Source organism: Crassostrea angulata, chromosome 6, assembly GCF_025612915.1.
Source record: "Crassostrea angulata isolate pt1a10 chromosome 6, ASM2561291v2, whole genome shotgun sequence".
Lineage (NCBI taxonomy): Eukaryota > Metazoa > Mollusca > Bivalvia > Ostreida > Ostreidae > Magallana > Magallana angulata.
This window is the reverse complement of record NC_069116.1, coordinates 18,663,241-18,686,496: the sequence shown is the minus strand read 5'-3', so window position 1 is coordinate 18,686,496 and position 23,256 is coordinate 18,663,241. Positions and strand designations below refer to the sequence as shown.

Sequence of the window (23,256 nt, the reverse complement as noted above, 5' to 3'; positions counted from 1 at the left end):
TAACCACTGTCTACATGTATAAGTATGTCAAGGCCAACGGACAAAAGTACAATCAACACGATTACATGTATATGCAAAAATAACTAGTAATTAAGGATTGAGAGTTACAATTTTACTTTTTATGCCTACTCTCGAGAACCATTTAAACCATAATGTATACATGATAACTGTCAACTGTCTGTTCCAAAACCAAGGTACTACTTCAGCACCTGTATACATTCACACCCAACGACCCCACGCACGTGTAATGTAGATCTGCACGCACGTGTAATTAAGATCAGTACGTATACTGTTTATACGCAAATTTGTAAACATATATGCGTGTATCTACATGGGGCTGGTAGTCCGGACCCCTCCCCCTGGAATTGTTATAGTTGTAGTTACATGTAGTTAATATACATTGTACACAGTGAGCTTAATTGTGAGAAATACCCAACATATCCATTACACACTATAGGTAGACCAACATTTAAAATGGTTTTTAAAAAGTGTTTTGGATGAAGAGGTTAAGGGTGGAACATCCCCCCCCCCCTCAACAAAAAAAACCCGTTGTACCCAAGCAGAAGTTACAATTAGGAATACTTTCAAGGTCTACTGTCCGTAAAATTGATTATCAGTAGCGAAAAAAAACCCTGAACCATCAAAGGACAGATTTAATAATATGATAACGAGGGTAGCCTCCAGAATCTGGACAAGGAACAATGGTTCACACAAAACGTGCATGACCAAGGTATTCCTAGAAGCAAGGACGAGCCACTGCAGGGTATTATTATCTACACATGTACAAATATGACGTGTTCTCGATTTCTTCTCCGGGTGACCGGGTTATAATAGTAGGTCAGCATAAGTAGGTCAGTGATACCACAGTATCACTAATCACATAAGATAAATTGACAGTACAGTTTTCACATTAATTTTTGCGGTATCTTTTTCGCCACGTTTTAAAGTTCATTGCGTGCACGATCATTATTTTTTTTAAAAAATAAGTCAGGTTGTATATATTAAATAAGCAGAGACATATTATTTTAAACAATTGCACAACATTTATTAAGAAATTCCATCTAAAATCAATACTTAGGAGAAAAAATTATGCAAGAGGTTTTCAAGAGGACAGTAATAAAAACAATACATATTAAAAAATGTTAATACACTACCTTTTTAATTACACAAAGTTAACTTTATGCATTCTGATGGTCCTGATTATCACATTACAACTGTATAGAAAGAGTTTGCAAATATTTTAGCTTCTGACCACCATGTTTTGAAATGTTATTTGATAAAGACAAATGATCAGATTGAATAGAAAGAATACGAACACATTTTGTGTAAAGGTGCATTAATTTTATTTATAATTGATATTTGAAATTTTTTTTTAATAGTAACAAATTGATTTAAATAAAAAATTTTTTGAATATCAATATTTTTATGGCAGGTCACGCTCATCTTTTACTAATTCAATTCACAGAATACTTAATTCGTTTGAAATAAAATCGAAATTAAATTACTGTAGTACATTTCAACTCCGTAATCGGCGATGATCAATGTTTCAAACCAAAGTTATGCTCTTGGCTAGGAAAGTTTTTTAGTTGGCCTTTATCAAGTAAATATTAAAAAAAAGTTGTTTGCATGCATGTATGTTTTTCCCTTAGATTAAATATAGGACCTAATGACGATCGAGATCTTATAAAAAATCATGTCGCTCTATCGCAGGATGCAGTGGTGCAAAATTAAATGATAACTTCAAACAAGGAGCCCGAGGCTAGCAAAGTGCACTGTGCTTTCAAGTCCAAACTAAAAAAGGCTCCGTTAGATGGCGCTGGTAAAACAATGAGTGTGCATCGATCTTAATCAGTTCACTAACACCAGAGGAGTTCGCAGTGTCTCCGGTAGTGGAGCTGTGCACAATTCTTTGGTCTAAAGCAAAATTTATTTGATTTCAGATCTTTCAAAGAATTTTGCTTTGTCTTTGTTGTCTTATTAATTAGAGCGGAGTTTAAATAAATCTCTTGCATAATTTTGTTTTTTATATACATTAAACGAAATAAGAATTTTGGTGCTTGTTTTTTTAATCTGTACGATGTGCACTTTAGCCATTTTTTGTCTGAGAGTTGTCTCTCTTTATCTGCTAATCGTACAAGGATCTGTAGGTGGGCGACGGTAAGGTATCCTTCCTATCAGGCTCATCTTTCGGAGTGGGTGTGCACTAATATCTAATCAGTGACGGCGTGAGGTACAGCGTATTGACAACAGGACATGCTGTATACAGGAAACACTTGTACTTTTCAAGAGGACAGAGTTCCCTGTCTTCTCACAACAAATGTGCACTTCTAGCCAATATCCGTGAGTCTTCCTCATCAATGGATATTTCACATTAATAAACATTTTAGTTCCAAAAAAATTCCCATTCTCTCATCTTGAATGAAAGAAAAACCAAACAAACAGATGACTTTAAAAAATTCTTTAAAAAATTTTATGCTTCGTGAGTTTGGGAAGAGGAGGGGAGATGCCACTCTCATTCTTAGACAAGTACTCTGCTATGGACCTGATCTAGACCTTAAGTGCCCCCTTCCCGACATCACCTTTTTTTCACAATTCATTCTAACATATGCTAGCTAGTCTCAAACTACATTTAACCCTGCAGCATCCTGTTAAATAAATACAATAAGAAAGCACCTTTTCAATACATTTCTTTTTATTTAAAATGCATTATTTGAGCTCAATCTGAATCTGATAACTCAAAGTTCTTGACAATGTCCTCTTTATCATCAATGTCCTCCAGCTCATCGCTTTCATCTTCATTGCTGTCTTCTCCCTCCTCTCCTTCTTCCTCCTCATCTACACCATTCATCTCATCATCATCATCATCATCATCATCATCATCATTGCTCCCTCCTACTTCATTAATTTCTTCATCATCCATGAATTCTTCATCAGAATCTTCATCTCCGGACCTCGCTAAGATTTCAAGTTCATCACTGTCAAAATCACTGCAAAAAATATAAATACAATGTAATATGACAGATTGCTTAAAAATAACTTAGATTTTATTTAGTTAATCTTCTTACCATCTATTAATTGCTTCAGTTTTAACCCAATAATCTTATACAATCAAGAAGCTGACAAATCAAATATTGTAAAGGCACTTTTATCTGACATACTGACATTGGCTGAAATCCCACCTTTTTTTTATGTTACACTACTGATGGTATATAACAAAAGTCAGACAGTGAGGAAGGTGTAATATAAGTATCCTTCACACTTGTACTGTAGGAATTAAGAATTCACAACAAAATCAATAAATTAATACATGCATTATATATTTCCAAGCAATTTTGGATTTGTAAATTTTTTTTTTGGAGGTGGGGGAAAGGTGGGGGGGGGGGGGGGGACTTTTTTTTTTTTTTTTTTTTTAGAAAAAGAAATGTTTTTGTTATGTTATGTGTTATGAGGATTAAAAAAATTCAAACTTTAGTTGAGGAAGTAATTTTTTGCCAAGTGTTTCAAAGGGAAATGTAATTTACCCACCTACAATTCTAATTTAGGCTTCACAATGAAGTGATATAGATGTCTTGCATAATGACACTTTCCTTTTTATTGAGTTTCACTGTTATATAACAAAAAACCTTCGCTAACTTCCCCTTCAGAGCACTCAGAGTGTTGCTATTTTAAAGATAGCCTTGATTATTATTAGTATTCTCTGAAATGTGGTTCTTCATACAAACAAGCATCTCCTTGATTCATAACCTGCCAAGCAGCTATACATGTATTTATAGTCCCAAATTTTATAATACTGGTAGGTTTCTTGAACCCTAATTTCTCTTTTCTAAATGCAGTAATAATTTACATGCAAAGCCCTCAACATCAGTTTCTATTTCCGAAATAATTAGTTACAACATATTTTTAATTTCCTTGACACAAGTTCCTGCATGAATGAGTGTAGATTACCGTACCTATAGTCTTGACTCTCATCTGAACTATCACCATGGCTGGTCTTTTGTTTTTTAACTGGACGCTCCTCTTTCAGAAGAAATCTGTCAAATAAAATAATGTGTTCATTAAATTCATACGAATATCAATGTTATATGTATGTATATTGTATAATACATTGTCCAGGTACATGTATTACGATAATAATTGGTATGTGGATATCTATACCCGGTGACTTTCATTAACATACACGTACATATTCTTAGTACTTTGCACATATATCTCTCTGTGGACAGATTACCAAGGGTTAGACAGTATCAAAGAAATAAGGCTCTAAGTACTGATGAAATGGACAATGACTAAGATACCAGTAATAAAGGGATTAGACAGGTTTTTTACATCTATAATGGGTGTAACTTCTTATAACAAAACTGGGTTTTTTTGCATTTTATTTTTACAGATTATTATATATATATAGAAACAGAATCAAACATTTTTATTTTTTTGTCATAATGATATCATCACAAAGAATACACCCTATTGGGCAATGAGACCCCTTTAGGTGTTTTGTTGTATCACCTTAAACCTCTATCAGGAGAAGACAAACTATGTAGATGGTCTCATTTACCTGGTGTCATCATCACTGTCCGACTCATCAAACAAGGCCCCAAACTCCTTCTTGTCTTCTTCTGATGCTTTGATTGGCCCCCTCTGGCGCTCAATTCTGGGCATTTCATCCACACCCACAATCTAAAGGTAAAAGGTAAAAAATCAATTCAAAGTCACAAACTTACAAGTGAAAGAATAAAAATACTAAAATAATTTCTCAATGAATATACTTTAAACTACTATTCAAATGGAAATGTATGAAATGTAGATTTCACAGAGTTTAGTATGTATTTGTTTGAATTTGATAGGTGATAGGTCTTACAAGGTCTTTCTGTGCGATCTGGTGCTGAAGTTCTACATCTCGTAGCTTTCTCCAGTTGTTGAAGAATTTGTCCAGCGGTGTACCAGCTTCCCTGCATTCTCTCTCCCATGCCGCCTACAATAAGCAATTGACATTTTACTCCCTTAAAATTACTGTGTATTGACTGTATAATTTGAGGAGTATGTTGATTGAATGCTGAATGCTGTAATTATGCTGCATACCACAGCCTTAGTGTCAGACAGCTTAATGTTGGCAGACTTTCTTCTGTTGTTGATAAACTTGGTGTTGTCATCCACTTTGTCAACTATTTGTTTGATCTGCTTGCAGTAATTGGCCACCTTACATTTCTTCAAAAAGTCTCGCAGCTATAAATAAATTGATTCATATTCCTCATTAAAATCTGCACTCTATTTCATGCAGATATTATGCTAAAACCTACAAAAAGTGCAAAAAGCTAAAACAAAGATTAGGAGTTCTTTCTGCATATCATTGACCCAGTAAACATCAATAATGTGTCTATATGTGCACTCTTATGAAAAAATCCCCAAAGTTTGTGCACATACATGAAAGACAATATTTACCTTTATCAAGAGTACAACAAGTAGCATACGCCCAATAAATCACAAGGAAGGCCTCAAGTAATATGTCACTTAAACTGGAGACTCGCTTTCATGATTTTTGATTATTTAATCCCCTGTCGGGTTTGAAGAAGTGGTTCGTACCTGAATTATCCCTGGGAGAACCAGCTCAGGAAAACCGACGGAGCTGGCGTGAACGTGGAGCTGTTCCAGCAGTAGCTCATACAGCTGATCTATCAAACCATCCTGAAATCAAATCAGCTTATTTATCATTCATTTAAACCTGCACCCACAAAAAACTGGGCTTTGGGGTTACATTGATCGACCAATAAAGGAGTCTAAAAATTGTAAATTTTTAGAACATAACAAAAGGAATCTTAGTATTCAACAGCAAAATACTTACATCTTACATTATGAATTTTTATCTATAATCTTTTTTCAATTTTTGACATTAATAATGAAAGGTTATCTTATTTTTTAACTGATGTCTGAGATGGATTTTACATACGAAACAAACAAGGTAGACTAACGTAAAATTTTATCAATCTTTCTGAAAATGTTATTTTATGCACAATTAATATAATTAACCATTTTATATAGACTTGTTACTTTAAATGCCTTCTCTTGAAGTTGTGCCTTTGAAAACTTAAGGATGCAGGCAAAGTTGAAAGGTTTAAGGCTGACCGTCTTGTGACGTTTGTTGAAGTCGGTTTGCTCCAGAACCTGAAATAGACAAATCACACCAGTTATCTCTCTTACATTATGTACCCTTATGCTGACAGCTTATTATTGAAACTAATTATACTCATTCAGGATACCCTTAATAAATATACCAGAAATTAATTTACAATTTTATTATCTACTTATTGTCATAATATACAGTGTGTACATTGATAGGAATTCCAGTCTGTTTAGGATATCTGATTTTAAAAAGGTGATAATGAAAATTTAATTTCTTGAGGTTTAGTGTATAGATGATAAAAAAAATATATAAAATTTAATTAAAACTAGGAGTAATTATTGTGTTCTTTTTTCTCCTTTATACTTTGAAGACAAAAAAAAATTTCAATTTTTTTGTGTTTTATGACAACTTCCTTTAGCGGGAAAATTCCATACCCTTTGACATGCTATGGAAAATTTATCAATAGGACTTAATGGGTGATGGAGTTCCTGCTATTTCCATTTACAGATCGTGTTTCTGCTACAAGTGAGTGCAGATGTTAAAACAGATATTCGAAACATGCAGCAATCTTACTAGAAATCTAGCTAACGTGTGAATCATTTTTAAACAAGTGAATCAGCTAGCTCATGTATAAACTAACAGCCATGACATAGCATTCAGCAGAGGTCAAATCTTCTAACTAATAGAACAGACCAGCAAGCCCGCCATTTGAGCTCTGAGCACAAACAATTGACTTCTGTTGCTCCTCAAATTCAGATCAACAAATCCAAAGCAGTAAATTGACTGAATAAATGGGATAAGTTCACCTTATCATACAGGATATATAGGGGCATGTGACCTGGAATTCATGTCAGTGGGTCAGACGTTGCACTCAGTTCAAAGCACCCTTTCAGTGCTTTCTCCATGGGGCATTCTGATGTATTATCCAATCGATTAAATATCCGTCATGCATGTGGGATCATGCATACATTGCGATAAACTTGGCAGAAGAAATGCTTTCCACTGTTGTTTTACCAACCAAAAAACCCTGTCTTTTGATATGTATTATTTCATGAAGATTCCTTCTCCAATTAAGCAGCTGTTCTAATGAACAGAAGATGAAACAAGGTGTATAAGAATGAAATTCCTTTGATGAAAAACGAGAAACTCTGGTTCAAGATAAAAACATCAGAAGATTCCTGAAAAGTGAGATAACCAAAATAAAAAAAAAAAGTTTATAGAAAATAAAGATATTACAAAAGAAGCCTGATCATATTGCAGGGGCTGAGTCACTATACAGTAACACCAGCACCGAGTGTAAACACAGAACTCATATTTTTATTTGGATAACAAAATGTTTCAGACATCCAAAAATAGCTTTCCAATTCTATTTACAGAGAACCAAGTGGCATTTGAATTGCTACATTTGCAAATGTTGGGAAAAACCTTGATCATCATTTGACAATTGGTGTATAGGAAATAAGCATGTCTAGCTGTCATGTTGAACTCTTACTTTCACAATTCACATTTCCTGCTAGGTAATCAAAGGAGACCAATTGAAATGTTTTTTGAATGAAAAGTTCTCGAATGATTTTCACTGTTCTTTAGTGCACTATTATGAAACTCGCGACAACCAGATCAAACTAATATTGATACCACGTGCCGTAAATAAAACCAACCGAATTTGGTATTTGGTATGGAACCAGAAAGAACTAGTATTTTACATAATATGTAGTAGAAATCTATTTTAAAAATGCGTGTTCATTTCCAGGAAAGTTATTTCATTAATCATTGTTTTGAATGTAGTAAACTGTAAATATACACTAAAGCTCTAAAAAAAAAAATCACTTCCTAAGCACAGGTTTTCACCCATGTTTTGAGGCATTGATTTAGTAATTTCAAGAGAAATTTACCCACACTGCATGTTATTTGTAATTATAGATTGCCCTGCATGTAGTTGTACTCATACATTCACTGTATAAAATACCTATAGCTTTACTATAGTTACCAGTTCATGTGGGCGATGTGGTATCATCTTTACTACATACTAGTACAGTAAAACACGGTTATAGCAAACACGCTTACAATGAATTGACGCTTTGAGCGAAGTGATTTTCATTCCCCATGACTATAAAATATGTTGTAAACTTGACGAATATAATGAATGTCGCTAATAACGAATTAAAATCACCCGTCCCTGGCACTTTGTTATAAGCGTGTTTTACTGTACTCGGGCAAAATAAAGTAAGTGGTTAAAACCACTTACTGAACTAAAGACACTCAGTGAGTTTGTGGATGAAAGGTCGATAATGCAGAAAAATATCCACATCGCTCTAAATTATTAAGTAAACTCTTATTTTAAACACAGAAATACCATACTTTACAAAAGTACTTCTTCTCCTAGCTATGCTACTGAAACCTACAGGTAATGTTTATTTGTTAAACATAAAATTGGACAAGCAATATAATTCTCATGAATCCGTTTCTTTCAGACATCTAGAAGAATGTATACTGTATAGGTGTGATGTACTTTATCATATGAGAAAATATTAAAGGAATCTAATTGCAAAACAAATATTATTCAAGCAGACATCACAACAAACATCTATCAGTACAAACAACATTTACACTGCACTGTTGCCCACTTGTGCCATCTACCACTCATAACAGTGCACTCTGGGGTCAAAGTTAAGGTCATGACCTTTGGTGGAGTACATCTCCAAATTCACTCAGTAGACACTGAACAGTTCCACGTCAAGTGTGATTTATCACCACAGTTCAGTGATGTACCTGGAAAATCTGCAGTGTAATTAATTAAGAGTACATGCATACATATAAAAAAAAGGCTAAAACAGTCTGGTAAAAGCTAATGGACATTTTTCATTAAAATTAACAACAATTTGTCAAATTGTCAATCCTGCATTAAGTAGCCAGTGGCACACGTTTTTGTCTAAGCTCATTTCTCAGAAAGGATGGTTCAGGGACAGAAGGATCTGATTTATTTTGGTACCAGGTGGTCACAGTGCTTTGATTTCCAGACACACATCATACAAACAAAATCAAAACATTATCTTGGGCAGTATCTGAAAATCTTTATTTAAAGTTGCTGATTTTTGAGATTGTAAATAACTATCCACAAAAACTTTATACCTGTTTAACTCAAGGAATTTAAAACACTTTCCAGGACATTTTCTGAAAATTTAATTTTTCAAATTGAAAATTAATTTTCTTCACCTTTGTGGTTTAGTTATATAATATCAGAGTTATACATACGTAATTTCAAACTGCATGACTAAAACAGAACATGATTCAAGAGCATATGTTTTGAAACGCTGATACCTCTTGAGCTTGCACCAATTTACTTAATCTTTTACAAATACATTGAATAAATTCCCATGACTAAGTGTAGCTGATAAGCAAGGGAGTTCTGTTTTACTCATGTGAAGCTTCAACTGAATCAAAGTGTAGATGATGATGTGTTGAAGAAAGTTACGCAATCTTTCTCTGCAGGGTGGTTATTAGAAGGGTCTAACCCACTGACACAGATTAACATGTCTAACCACCAGTTTAACTTCAGGGTTCAATTAAAAAAAAAAAAAAAAGAAGTGTTCATGACCAAGTTTTGTTTTATGTTGTAAAATTTTGAGGTCTGCTGGATGTTTCATGAAGGAAACAACAGGTGTTCCTCGCAGGCAAACACGACTGGGACTAATATTGGAGCCCTATACATGTCCTGTCACCGAATCGTGATCTGTCTGATTCAAGTATTTCATCCCACCATTACTCGGTTGATTGCTATCTGAGAAATTTGGAATATGTAGTAGTTTTACTAATAAACCTTAATTTCTCTCTCCAGATTAATTACAATATCTGGTGTTCTGATTATATTATAGCGTGAAAAGAGAGAGAGAGAGAGGAGAGAGAGAGAGAGAGAGAGAGAGAGAGAGAGAAACCAATCACCTTTGCATGGAATTGGCATTTGCAATTAATTAGTCAAATAATGAACTGTATTGTAATCAAGAAATATTTCTGTGCATATACTCAGGTAATTAATTCTCATCAGCAGCACAAGTATGTGTTTGATCTTTTCCAAATCGTTGCAGAACTAGTCATCTTGGCAGCTCAAGGCAGCAGCAGCTGGAGAGGCAGGGTATACCAAGGACATGTACTAGTAACCGACTAATGCCGTTACCTTCACGGTAAAACAAAAACTCTCCATCATAATTAGCATCCTCTCCTGATAAGGAATTATCTTTCATTGTTTCTGCAATATCATATCTGCCAAGGTTAGTAGAATTTTTTTCCCCCTTAAGACTAAAGTCATCACAGGATGACAAATCAATATGTTAAAAATGCAATCTTCCTCTACTAACACTGAAACACAGATTTTCTGAAGGTTAGAATCTAGAAACAGGGAGTTTAATACCACACTGGCTAATGGAAGTCCCCAGAGCTTTCTGATTGAAAGCCTGTAGCAATGTCCAAAAACAAACAGAAATTGATCAGGATAAAAGAAATGCCATTTAAAAGTGTTCATTTACATGGAAATTAAAAACAATGCAATTTGAGTAGTATTCCTATTCCAGGACCTTTTAATGTAGCATTATAAAAGGCCCTCAACATCAAAGAATGCATGATGTCTGGCATCCATAATTAATGCACAAATTTGAATACAAACTCTTCTATCTGTAAACCAGTATGTTTGAAGAGTCTGTTAACTACTAGAGCTTAATAAGATAGACATCTAAATTCCTCTTTATGTAAAGTAAAGAAAAAACACAGCCATCACAGGAAAATGACGTAATCTTAATGACTGTAGGTTGTTTTTGTGGGATAAATACGCAGACAGCAATATCATACAATATGACATGCCGAAAAATGCCTTGGCTTCGTACACAAACAGCAAGAATACCCAAAATCAAGACGTTTACTGTGTGGTTTTATTTTAACAGAAAAATAAATTATGCATATCTATTTATTGCTTTTATTTTTTATTATAGATTAGAAAAGATTGATGCCTTCGTGATGAAATCTGAGGTTGTAATAATATAATAGGTACGAATAACTAAAACGTGTGACTTTGGCACATGTATGTATACAACTGATGCCAGGTACAGGAAATGATGTCACACATTTGCATTCTGAGGTACTCAGACACCAACTGATGTGCCAACAAACATATGCACTGGGTTGATATCAACTAGACATATAAATATACTCACAAGTGAATGTTTTGGTTTTCTATGTGGGAAGGATTTGGTGGGAACAAAGAATGCATTACCTAAATTGGTTTGGTCTTTAATTAATGAAAACCAATTCAAAAAGGTTTGAAGATTTCTGATAAAGAAAACTGAATGAGTATAAAGATTTGGTGGGAATTTTCAGAAGAGTCTCTGCATGGCTTTCTGTTTGACCTAAAACCTAGCCCCTCCCATGCCAGTATTACAAATCTGTCTGAGATCTCTAGAGTTCTAGTGGGTGGTCTGTCTGGCCGATTTCAATTCATTAGATTACTTGCCTCTGTCTGAAGTGTTGACTTCTGCTTATAAGTTCTGAGCAGATCACACTAAGTTGCGATAAGCTAATGACAGAATTTGATCAATTACTGCTGTAACATTTCTTCTTCATTAGGGTCTGTTCCTATTCACAAGCTTGCCTTTCCAAACCTTGACACCTTGGTGTGAAGCAATTCCCAACAATACAAATATTTACCAAAAGGTGAGAGTCTCTAACTAAGTCTTTCTATCAAACTAAAGTTCAATAAATCTGCGTCTTATTCCCGACCAAATTTTAGTGAGTACAGATATGGCACTCGGTCAGGAAGCTACAAGCACACCAAGGTCAAACTGCAACAGTCTGCATGACACTTAAACCATCTTGAAGTCAATGGCTTTGTGCAGCCAAATTAAAAGGGGTTATTACTGAGCATAATCTACTGGGGTCATCTCTCAGACCAACTGGAAGTAACTAGACCAAGTCTTTGTCTTCACAACCGATTACATGTGAATGTTCAGCCAGACTGAACATCAATGTACGGTCAATTAAACCCTTAGAGTTAGCTTCTATATATAGTGTCGTAAATGCAACTCTGTATTTTTCTTTCCCAATATAGACCAGTTTTATAAGTGTTTTATTTCAAAATACAATGCGTGGAAAAGTTCCACCTGAGAGAGGGAGTCAGTAGGTTAGCAGGCCAATGGCAAGCCGAGGTCAGTCCGGGCACACCTTAATATGCCGCACCTCAACACAGCACAAAATCATCTGTCATAGCCCTGACAGCTTCCGCCATAAATCTATTACTGCCCTGAGTAAGATATAGACATTCCATTCAGCCCAAGATGCTAAAATGAGACTTTTTATGCATACAAATTCATTGCTTCACCTAACTGAGAGCTTCTTTTTCGATCATTTATGCTATTTATAAAACAATGAAACCAGACTGTCTACAATGAATGATCATTATAAAATGTTATAAATGGCTTTTTATCTAATAAAACTATTGTGATTATTTTGAGATGCTTATAAAAAGATCAGCTAATATTTAGTAATGTTTAACTAGAAGACAAAATGTCCATAAACTAGACTGGAAGCCATTAATCTTTAGTAATACTAGTATATCTTGAAAGTGTATTTGTTTTTCCCTTTCCTAGACAGCAAGTTAGCAATACATATATCTTCTGTTTTAGGCTATTCAAAACATCTATTTCTAATCTCTGCAGGTATCAGTTCTACAATGTCTATGGGAATTAAGTCTCATAATTTTGTCTATGATAAATTCTAAGGACAGTGAGACATATACAGACCTTCAGTCATTACATAAACTGGGGTATCACAGCATCTCATGAAAGTAGGAAGCAATATTCCATCTACTAAGTTTGTTTCATGAGTAAAGGACAGGAAAACCCATCACAATATCATTAGTTACAAGCCACCTACATTTACAGTACACATATAAGTATATTTATAATTGACTTCCTAATACGATAACTAGTACAGAGAACCACTAAACCACTTTTAGAAATAACTATTACACAGAAGCTGACAGAACCACTACAAAACTTTTAAAATGGGTCTCACATTTCCACCCATTCATGGTTACAATCATAACTGTATAAGAAGCAAGAAATTTCACACAGCTCATATTTATATACAACCAGAGACGTACATAAGCATTTAAGGAATATATAAATACAGTTGAACTTCGATATCTCGAACACTGATATCTCGAATACAATGGATATATGGAATAGTGAAGTCCCAAATACTTATTATGCCCTCTTCGAAGAAGGGAGGGCATATTGATGCCCTCTTCGAAGAAGGGAGGGCATATTGCTTTGCTGCTGTCTGTCAGTCAGTCGGTCCACCAACAGTTTCCATTCATTTTCTTCGCAGAGGATGAACATATTCAAATGAAATTTGGTATACAGGTTTATCATGATAATATCTAGGTCAAGTTTGATATTTGGTACAATCAAGCAATTTTCGACAGAGTTATGGCCCTTGGACGTAGAAAAATTCCAGTTATTTGCAGTTTCCGCTCATTTTCTTCGCAATGGATGAACATATTCAAAGGAAATTTGGTATACAGGTTTATCATGATAATATCTAGATCAAGTTTGATATTAGGTATGATCGAGCAATTTTCAACAGAGTTATGGCTCTTGGACACAGAAAATTTTCAGTTATTTGCAGTTTCCGCTCATTTTCTTCGCAGAGGGTGCACATATTGTTATGAAATTTAGTATATAGGTTTATCTAAAAAATATCTAGGTCAAGTTTGATTTTGGGTATGATAGAGCAATTGTCGACAGAGTTATGCCCCTTGGACTTAGAAAAATTCCAAATATTTGCAGTTTATGTCATTTTCTTTATGGATGTCTCCAAGGGAGGGGGGTATAAGTGTTTCACAAACATCTCTTGTTTTTTAAGTATTTTACCCTCGATATCTAGAATACCCAGATATCTCAAAGAGTTTAAACAGTACCATATATATAATTTGAGATAACAAAGTTTGACTGTACATGTTACTCTGAAGATTATTTCCATCAAAGGAAATTGTTTATTTAAACTTCAGAGCACTGTCACATTTCTTTATCTTCAAACTGTTGTATTTTATGTCCCTCAATTAATTTTCATTCCGTTTTCTAATGACTTGATCATGACAGAGGAGAATTTCAGATTGCAGACATATTTTTGTAATTCTAGGAAATGAATATCATTAATCATTAAACCATATATTCCTTGGTTTATTTACCATGGCTTTCACTTGACAGCTGGTGAACCCAGTTCCTGGAAAATAAGACACAGATGCAGACCTGTCTGTGCATTGACTTAAGCTATGTCAATAAACAACATTTTATTAACACATTACAAAATAATACAAGTCAAATTGGATAGTTTATTGACTAGATGTCTAATGAATAAACAGTCTTTATTAATAATTCAAATATAGGTTTATTAAACACTATATTTGAATTATTTGTTGTAGATATTAATTTGAAGGCAATTTAAGACCCAAAGAAATCCACCAAACTAGAAAAGCTGTCAATGTGACCGCAAACCAGGTTTTCTTTTGTGTGAACTGTATCCATAATCCATGTCAACCCTTTTTTGATAAACACTACCTCTCCAGACAAATGCAATATTTTGCAAAAAAAATAATGAAGTTCAACAGGTGGTATTTTTTTCATAAATTATTAAAATTCAAAATCCAAGTAATATGCACATCTCTGATATATGTACATTTGATATGCAAAACAACAACTTCCTATCTTGAAAACTGTAGGAAGAGTGGCTGTGCACCACCCACCCACCTGCCATTTTCACCATTTCAATAACCAGATTTTTCCTTTGGAAAACCCTGTCAAAAATTGAGCTATATTTTAAATTTGATGATTAATAAATCATAAATCAGACATTTCCTCTCTAGGATTTGCTAATGCACTGTACATGTATTGATAATTTCTTATTATACACCCAACACACATCCCTACTCACTCTGTCCCTTTACTCTCATAAAAGAAAAAAAACAAAACAACATTACTTAAAGATCAAATGCAACCAAGCCTAACCCAAATGTCCTGAATTATACTCCGTTTAGAAATTCATATCAGCCAAAAATTTTTTAAGATTACAATATTCAAAGCATTGAAAATTCAATGAATAAACTGGTTTTATATAAAATCCAAAGGTATTTCATGATACGAATATTGTCGTGTTTGTTGGTTAATTAAAACAAAGACAGTCTACCCAGCGTGGTGAACTTTGCGTGGTATTTAGATGACAGAATTATGTTCTTCCCGTGCTTTTGTCAATGTCATTTACGTTGAGTCATAAAAGAATAAAATCACAAATTTCATATGCTTAAATCTAGTTATATTTACATAAAAATGTTTTTTAAATGTTAAAGCAATAACAGGCTTTAATATATAACTATGTTAAACATGTATTTAAAGTTTAACAAGTAAAAGACTCTTTTTTTTTTGGCCTTTAATAGAAAGAAGTCTTTTTGGTGGCCGAAAAGGGGGGGGGGGTTGTTGTTTGGTTGATTGTTTAAAACAAAGGGTTACATTTAAACCTGGACTAATTGTTGTTGAAATGTCCTACATTTTTTAATTCTAATGACTCAATGAAGAAGATTTTTCATATCTTAGCCTCGTTAGCCTTCATATTAATGCTTCTTAAAACATCCAAACAAGGACATACTCTTTAGAAGATGTAACTGCTAGCCCAGATTATATGGCCTGAAGTACAGGCAACTTAATCTTATTTGTACGCTCCTTAGGAGGGGATCGGCCCTCTCAAAGCTTTGTACTGCCACGTCCTTTTCTAGGACAATTTCACCTGTGGAATTTTAAGGTTTTTTTTTATAAACCTGTTCATTCATACAACACTTCTTTATGAATGGGTGTTCCCTGAATGATATACTTTGAAAATGTCATCTTCACACATTCATTACAATTCCTTACATTCATCATCATAAAATTAGCATATGGAATAATAAACAGGGAAAAAGTTGACTTCACTTGAAATAAAACTGATATTGATTTGCATTTTCCTTTGAAATGTCTAGAAATAAAACTTCAAATCCTAACCCAAATCTGATGTAGACATATCTTTATTCCATTGACTAAAGGTCCAACCTCTTACTGAATATGTGGTAGTTTTCCAATCCCTTGTTTTATCATGCGACACATTGGTATACTTGAGGCAACTTCAAAGGTTTAAAATTTTGTTTACATACATTGTATAATAGTGTTTGGGTTTTTAATTGTTTACAAACAAAAACGTAAATACAAATAGATATGATGATGAAGACCGACGAGACCTCACATATGGTATAGGTTCTATCCTGTTTATGGGCTACACATGTAAATGCGTCAGAGTTTATTCAACGATTTAATAGGTCCCGACGTATTAAAATATTTTAAAGAGAACAGTAGGTATTGACGCAAGAAAATTAAAATCAAGAATTAAATAATACCAGCGCCAATTTGATGTTGAATGTGCTCAACCAAACAGGCTATACCTTGAACTGATTTTTTATTTCAATATTCTAAACTATCGATAAAACATGTGATGTCACACTGCTGTGAGATGTCCATTACTTCAAAATCACTGTACAGTTACGTTCATATGAATATTAGTTGACTGTGCCTGCATAAGTACTGTAATAATAATATAAATGTCAAGTGTACACAATATCAAAGTGCTCATGAATTTAGCACTTAAAGCTCTTAAAGACTGGCAGTTTTTTAGAAATCAGAGTACATTTATATAGTGAAAATGAAATAAGGTTAGATGAATATTTATATTAAGATTGGGAATGTGAAGTTCAACTTTCTAACGAATTAAACTCATGGACCTTGTCAACGATGACAACAATAGTCCAAATTCTGGGACAATTAACCACAATTAGCATTTCTTTTACATTCAACAATAAAATAAAAAAGTCGCACAATTAAATGCGAAGTAAAATCTTGGTACTTTTCTGTTTTTAAAATTTCTATGTGTTACAATTCATTGTTTTGGGCAACATAAAACCAATTTGAAAGATTGTAAATTTCAGTACTCAATATAAACTGATAGCTTAGAATTACCCTTCTAGGACTTTATACACAACATCTTTTTGACTAAAAAATCTCCTAAATGCTACACTAGCGTGTAAAAAGTTTCTTGTCATAATAATCTTTTTTCTAGTCTTGATTTACATGATATTATAAACAAGAAAGGACTTAGCAGTGCATGGAATGATATTTATTTCATTAAAGCAGACCCTGCTTAAGATATAGAACATTTAATGTCATTTCTCATAAAACATCGGTTGTATATGAGTATCATGTTAAATACAGAAAAGGACTATGTGCGGTATGGTCAAATATCTGCCCCCGATTTCAACCAATTTTTAAATAGTATCGTATTAAATTGAAATCTTCACAAATCATTGTAAAGAGGATGCCTATAACTTTAATCTTGATTTAGTCATCATTGCTCACTTCTGTTTATCTATGACGTCACTTAAATTACCGGTACCTAATTCCCGCAAATTTGCAAACAAATGAAGATATTCTCATTTTTGCTCTATATTTTGCATTCGGAAGTATAGAGCGCAGGTCTGCTCAAGTGCGATTTCAACATATGTTTTTCTTCAGATAGTTATATATATTATACTAAAAAATGGTACTTGAGCAAGCCTGCGCTCGATGTTTCCCAGTCGAAAAACCATCGGAAAACACCCATACTTTGCTACGAAACATCAATTTATCAAAATAATGCAATATTCATGACATCATTTCTACAATATGGCGTCACTGTGGTGATAACCTTTTACACCTTTATTTCCAATATGATTTTAACTATCTTTCACCTTATTTTAAAGCTCTTTCTAAAACTTTGATTTTGGGGGGCAAAAATTGCATAAAACCGCACTTAGTCCTTTGAGGTACAGGGTTGTATATGCCCTAAGACACTTTATCTATAGAGAAAAACTTTGTGTAGTCCAAACATTACAAAACATGGTCTGATCTTGGTTTTACAAAACATCATAAATTGATTAATGGTCAAAGAATTCTATTTCTTCATTTTCTGTGTTTGTGTATAAAGTGTATAAACAAAATGACACTGTTATGTCACTATTCTAAGGTTCAACAGACAAGCTATCCAAACCACAAGTAGATGTTTCAAGTTGTTATGATGCGGTCTTTAATCATCACATGCACAAAGTTAAATTGTAGAAAAACTGAAACAAACAAGTTTACAATGGACAATTAATTGCGTTTTAGTTATGACAAATCGCCTGGACATCTTTACACACAGCCAAAATAAAGATATATGACACTTCCCTGATCAGAAAAACATAACAGCAACAACTATAGAATATTTCCTTACATTACTCAGTCAAGACACAAAAGAAAAATTTAAAATATGAATTGAAATGAGAAGTTTTTAACTTTGGTTTGTTTTTCAAGTAAAAAGTTTTAAACTTTAAAACAATACGGCACACGCAGTAAGCTTCTTCTATGAATTTTTTATTTAATTTACGCATTTGACTAGAGATATCTGATTAAAAATTGATTACCGGTTAAACATTAATGTAACAGCTTGTCAATTCATAAAGTATACCCCAACTCTGAATTAAAGAATGAATTTACATATCGTATGAGTTTAATCACGCTAACTCTGTGAACTCTAGAGTTTTATAACGTAAGGTCACAAATCAGATAGTAGTCATTATTCAATTTTCTTCTGATTTTTTTTTATTATGATAATCAGCCTAGATCGAGTATAGATGATAAAACATAAATTATGGTAATTTGGTTAAAACACTTAATGTCAAGAAATAAAAAATCACTAAAGTCAAAATTACATAAAAGCTATAAATGAGCTTCTGTTTTTACTTCCATATTCAATAAATACCTGGTATTTATGAAAATTAGTTAAATAGAAGTGTGATTAAATGGTTGAATAAGGAAAATTTTTGGTCATGAAAATTTCCACTGTATCATCTTAAAGTCAAATTCGATATCATACACACATGTACATAAAAGGGACAGACTGTACAAGTGAACTTTTGTGGTAATCATTCACTTATATGAAGATGACACAATCTGTATGACTTTTTTTCACATGGAAAGTAACTTTAAAAATTTGCATATATATATATACACGATTTCCTGTGGACATTATTTACATTTCAAAATTCTGTACAAATTTTGGAAAACCCCTACCGAGGGTGTTTACAAACAAACAAAATGTAAACAAAACATGAAACATGAAACAGGAAAATAGAGAGAGGCAATACTCTATCGTATTGGGTAAATTCTAGTTATATAATACAGGAAACAAGTTCTTTAAAACCCACATTTTTAAGAGAAATGAAAAGTATCAAAATCCTTTTGTGTTTAAATTTCCTGCTGAAGTTTTTTTTTTTAAATTGTACTGATGTTTGCTTCCTGTCCCAGTCAAGTTTTGAGGCAATTTAAAAAAAAAATCAGTTAAACTGATTTTTTTAAAAATTGCCCTAAAACTTGATTGGAACAGGAAATAAACTGCTTTTTTCTTTTAAACTGCTCTAAATCTTGATTGATTGTGACAAGAAAACAAAAGAAAAATACACACATATATATGATATGAAAAAAATGTATTATTATATTTATTACATACCTAATAAAAACATGCCATACCTTACACATCCACTCAAAAAACTGCAAGTACTATGGAGTTTGTGGGTAAAACAAAATCAAATGAAAAAAATATTAAAATTTTATAATATTTATTTTATTATCAAACACCGATAAAGGTGTCCCAAGTGATCTTACCCCTTCCTCAAACTTTTAGTTACATACTGTTATACAAATAGACAAGAATGCAAAACAATTTTAAAGAGAATGTTTTCCAAAGGTTTTCTTACCCAGTTAAACTATTATTTTTTCAAAGTTAATTTCGTTTTATACCAAAAATAAAACACCAGAGGAATCTGTGTCAGCCTTGCAGATCCATATCAGACCTGCAGGATCAGTTTCAGCCTTGGAAGCTGATATGGGTATTGTTAAGTAAGCTGTATCTGATGTGCAAAAATCCTGTTTCACTACAAAGTATTTGATAACTCAAATCAGATGCCTGCATTTACAAGTATCATTTTTGTGAAGAGAAAAAAACTTAAATATACACACACTTTATACTTCAAAATATCTCTTTCATTATTTCAATTCACTGCGGGAATAACATATTGCACTCGGTTGATCAAATGTAAAATACTTAAGGAATTTATATAGAACTTGATTCACCTGCACTTAACAACTTGATCATTATATAATGGACAAAACTCTACACTGGGTGATCAATCATTCTGATCCATTTTTGTTGAAGGAGCACCTGCTCATTACTAGATGATTTGACAAAACTTGCTACAGACATTTTCCACCTGTCTATCAGACAGTGGGTCAATGGGCGAACAGGTGGGCAACAACCGACCTGACGTTTCCCCTTCACTCAGAGGTCAATATTAAGTGTCCCCTTTGTGATCATTGTAAGCCATATATATTTTGATGCCCAACCTAAGTCAGAGAGAGAGAGAGAGAGAGAGAGAGAGAGAGAGAATGAACACACTTCTTCCTCCTATTGACACTAAGCTTTTGTTTTCAGAAAATGACATGCCTCACATTTAATATTCAGTTCATGCACAATATAATGCATGCAGAATGCACAATGGAAATGTAATCGCATAATGGACAGGACAATATTAATGTATTGGAGACACTGCTGTCTACACAAACAATAAACCCCGAATTCTCAGAATACTTTAAATCAAAACCTAGGCTTCTTTTTTTTGCTGGATTTCATTACAGATGCATGTGCTGTGGAGCTTGTCACCGCCTGAGACACACATTGTAATTACAGTACGCTTCCTGTCAGGGCCAGGATAATGCCAATGTAGTCTCTACACAAGCACATTAGCAACAGTCTGATCAAGTGCAGTTTCTAATTCTGGACAATGTCAACACGAACCAAAAACAGCAGAAATATTTTAGAAACATTCAATAATTTGTGGTGAGGATGACTGACTTGTCTGTATTTTCGTCTTAGTGTTTTTCAGTTGAATACAATTGTAACCTAATTTCTTAATTAAGGTTATTATGACATAATGTCCACAGCATCTCTTGAATTAATGATGAGTCCTAACTCAAGTTATTATATATAATCATTTTTTATGTTTTCTCTTGAGATTCCCTACATTAATAACTTTCATTATGAGTTTTGATCACGCACCATTTAATAACTAATAGACCTACATGTACTGCGTACCAATGTTTCCTCCACGTTACGAGTAGGTGGGTACATACAACTTGATCTATACATCTACATTACACTTTCTTCTAGGATCTCTCATATACAATCAAAATGTTTAAATGTCATTACTGGTTGATCTCCGTAATAATGTGACAGATCAGAGATTAGGGTAAGACAGTTGATGTCATAGAAAATTTTCGAGTAAAAAGCTTTCAAACCCGACCATGATGGGGAAAAATACTGTACACTGTTTTTAAAGAAACACTTCTTGACAATAAACAGACTAATATGAATTACAATATGTTTATCAGATGTAATTTTCACCGATTTATTTACACTGTATTAAAAAAAATTATTCACTTTTCTTTAACAGAGGAAAGCAACTTGGACCTTGATTAACCAAGATGCTGTGACCATGAGGTTGTCCTTGATTGCCAAAATAAACATTTGATCATTGACACATGATGAGGTGCTTTGTGTGATCTTGCTACTGTGTTGGCATTTTAATTCATTCTAAAAATGTACATCACAAACTGATTTCACTGTATGGGTCAAACCATAAGTAGGGTTTGCTGCTGGAAAACCAAAGATCACATAGAGGACTACAAACAGAAATAAATCCATCAGATATGTATAATTAAACAGAAATTATTATAGCCATTATAGTTAAAAGCAGCTTACATACAAGCTAACCTAAGATGATCGAAATTTGAAACAGATCTTAAAAAGTAAAATTATGGCAATGTTAAAATATGAGGCTTTATCTTGGCAAAAAACGTTATGATATCTGTTTTTATCATGATTTAGATAATTTTTCTGTCTTGGGGATGTAAACAATGATCTGACAGGGTCAATGATCGCTAAAACCTCTATATAGTACTACGACCTCACAGTTTTCATTAACTATTCATTAAAAATTCTGTGAAAACAGATTCTTGTCCTTTTGGCCAATCACATCCCGAAAAAAGGCAAAGAACAGCCAATCAAATGAGCCCATCTTCTCCAGGCCAAGGCTATAAGAACATGCCTGCCCACTTTAACAATAGGGAGTCAAGATAGTTCATTATCCCCAAGTTGTGTGCCTGACTATGCTTAAAAATCTGATATTTGAGAGAAGTAAAACAAGTCACTGACTCCTCAAAATGCATTCATAAGAGCGCTTCCTTTTAGCTCACTTAGGTTGAGCAATGCGGTCATCTGAAGTCATCCACTAGATATTCACCTTTTTCATAAATAAAAACTTATAGTGGCCACCATATATTTCCATGTGAGCAAAATAATTCTGTACCAAATTAGTTCTTAACCTCAGTCCCAAAAATGCAAACTTGAAATTCTTGGCGGTCGTTCACATGCAAATTTTGAACAAAAACTTCAGAGTCAGCGGAAAGTGATACAAGCTTGGAGGTAGCCAAAGTAGAGAAGCAAGGACAAATGACCGACTACATGTAATACAATGTGAGAGGTGAAAAACAGCTGAACAAGAATTTGTTCATTTACCTCAGACACAAGTACATCAGGTCTTCAGACAAATATCACAATCAAATAACATGTCTGCAGCAGTCGTCAATAGGATGTACCAAAGTCAAAATCATGATACAATCATGATTATTAACTATAATATTTTTATAAACAATTATTGGACAGAAGCTGCAGGACAAGAATATATATGCATTTGTAATGCATTGTAAACTGAGCTGGTATATATGTATATATAGTGACAACCTTGGATGTCAAGTTTCTCTCTTTACCATCAGCATCCACTGTCCTTGAACTTGTAGCAGCATGGCTGGTATTTTGTGCATCTTGTTTGTGCAACATACTATATGCATGTACTCATGTATGTATAATTGGCTCAAATACATGTACTGGTT

The 23,256-nt window shown here is 33.5% G+C and overlaps 1 protein-coding gene and 1 long non-coding RNA gene across 2 annotated transcripts in view; one reads left to right on the top strand and one right to left on the bottom strand.

Annotated features, from left to right (window-relative positions):
* Positions 1-2,674: 2,674 nt before the first annotated feature.
* The window catches only part of LOC128187929 (nucleolar complex protein 2 homolog), a 55,803-nt gene continuing 35,221 nt past the window's right edge, over positions 2,675-23,256 (bottom strand). The window contains exons 12-18 of the mRNA XM_052858614.1: positions 6,046-6,159; positions 5,581-5,682; positions 5,080-5,223; positions 4,859-4,972; positions 4,556-4,677; positions 3,951-4,031; positions 2,675-2,987 (exon numbers count right to left, since the gene is read on the bottom strand). Of these exons, the coding sequence (XP_052714574.1) occupies positions 2,717-2,987; positions 3,951-4,031; positions 4,556-4,677; positions 4,859-4,972; positions 5,080-5,223; positions 5,581-5,682; positions 6,046-6,159 (948 nt within the window). The 3' untranslated portion in view covers positions 2,675-2,716. The remainder of the gene's footprint in view (positions 2,988-3,950; positions 4,032-4,555; positions 4,678-4,858; positions 4,973-5,079; positions 5,224-5,580; positions 5,683-6,045; positions 6,160-23,256) is intronic.
* Positions 10,033-22,216, top strand: LOC128187930 (uncharacterized). The gene is made up of 4 exons (XR_008244107.1): positions 10,033-10,296; positions 11,098-11,152; positions 20,944-21,145; positions 21,759-22,216. It is a non-coding gene; the product is annotated as an uncharacterized LOC128187930 (long non-coding RNA).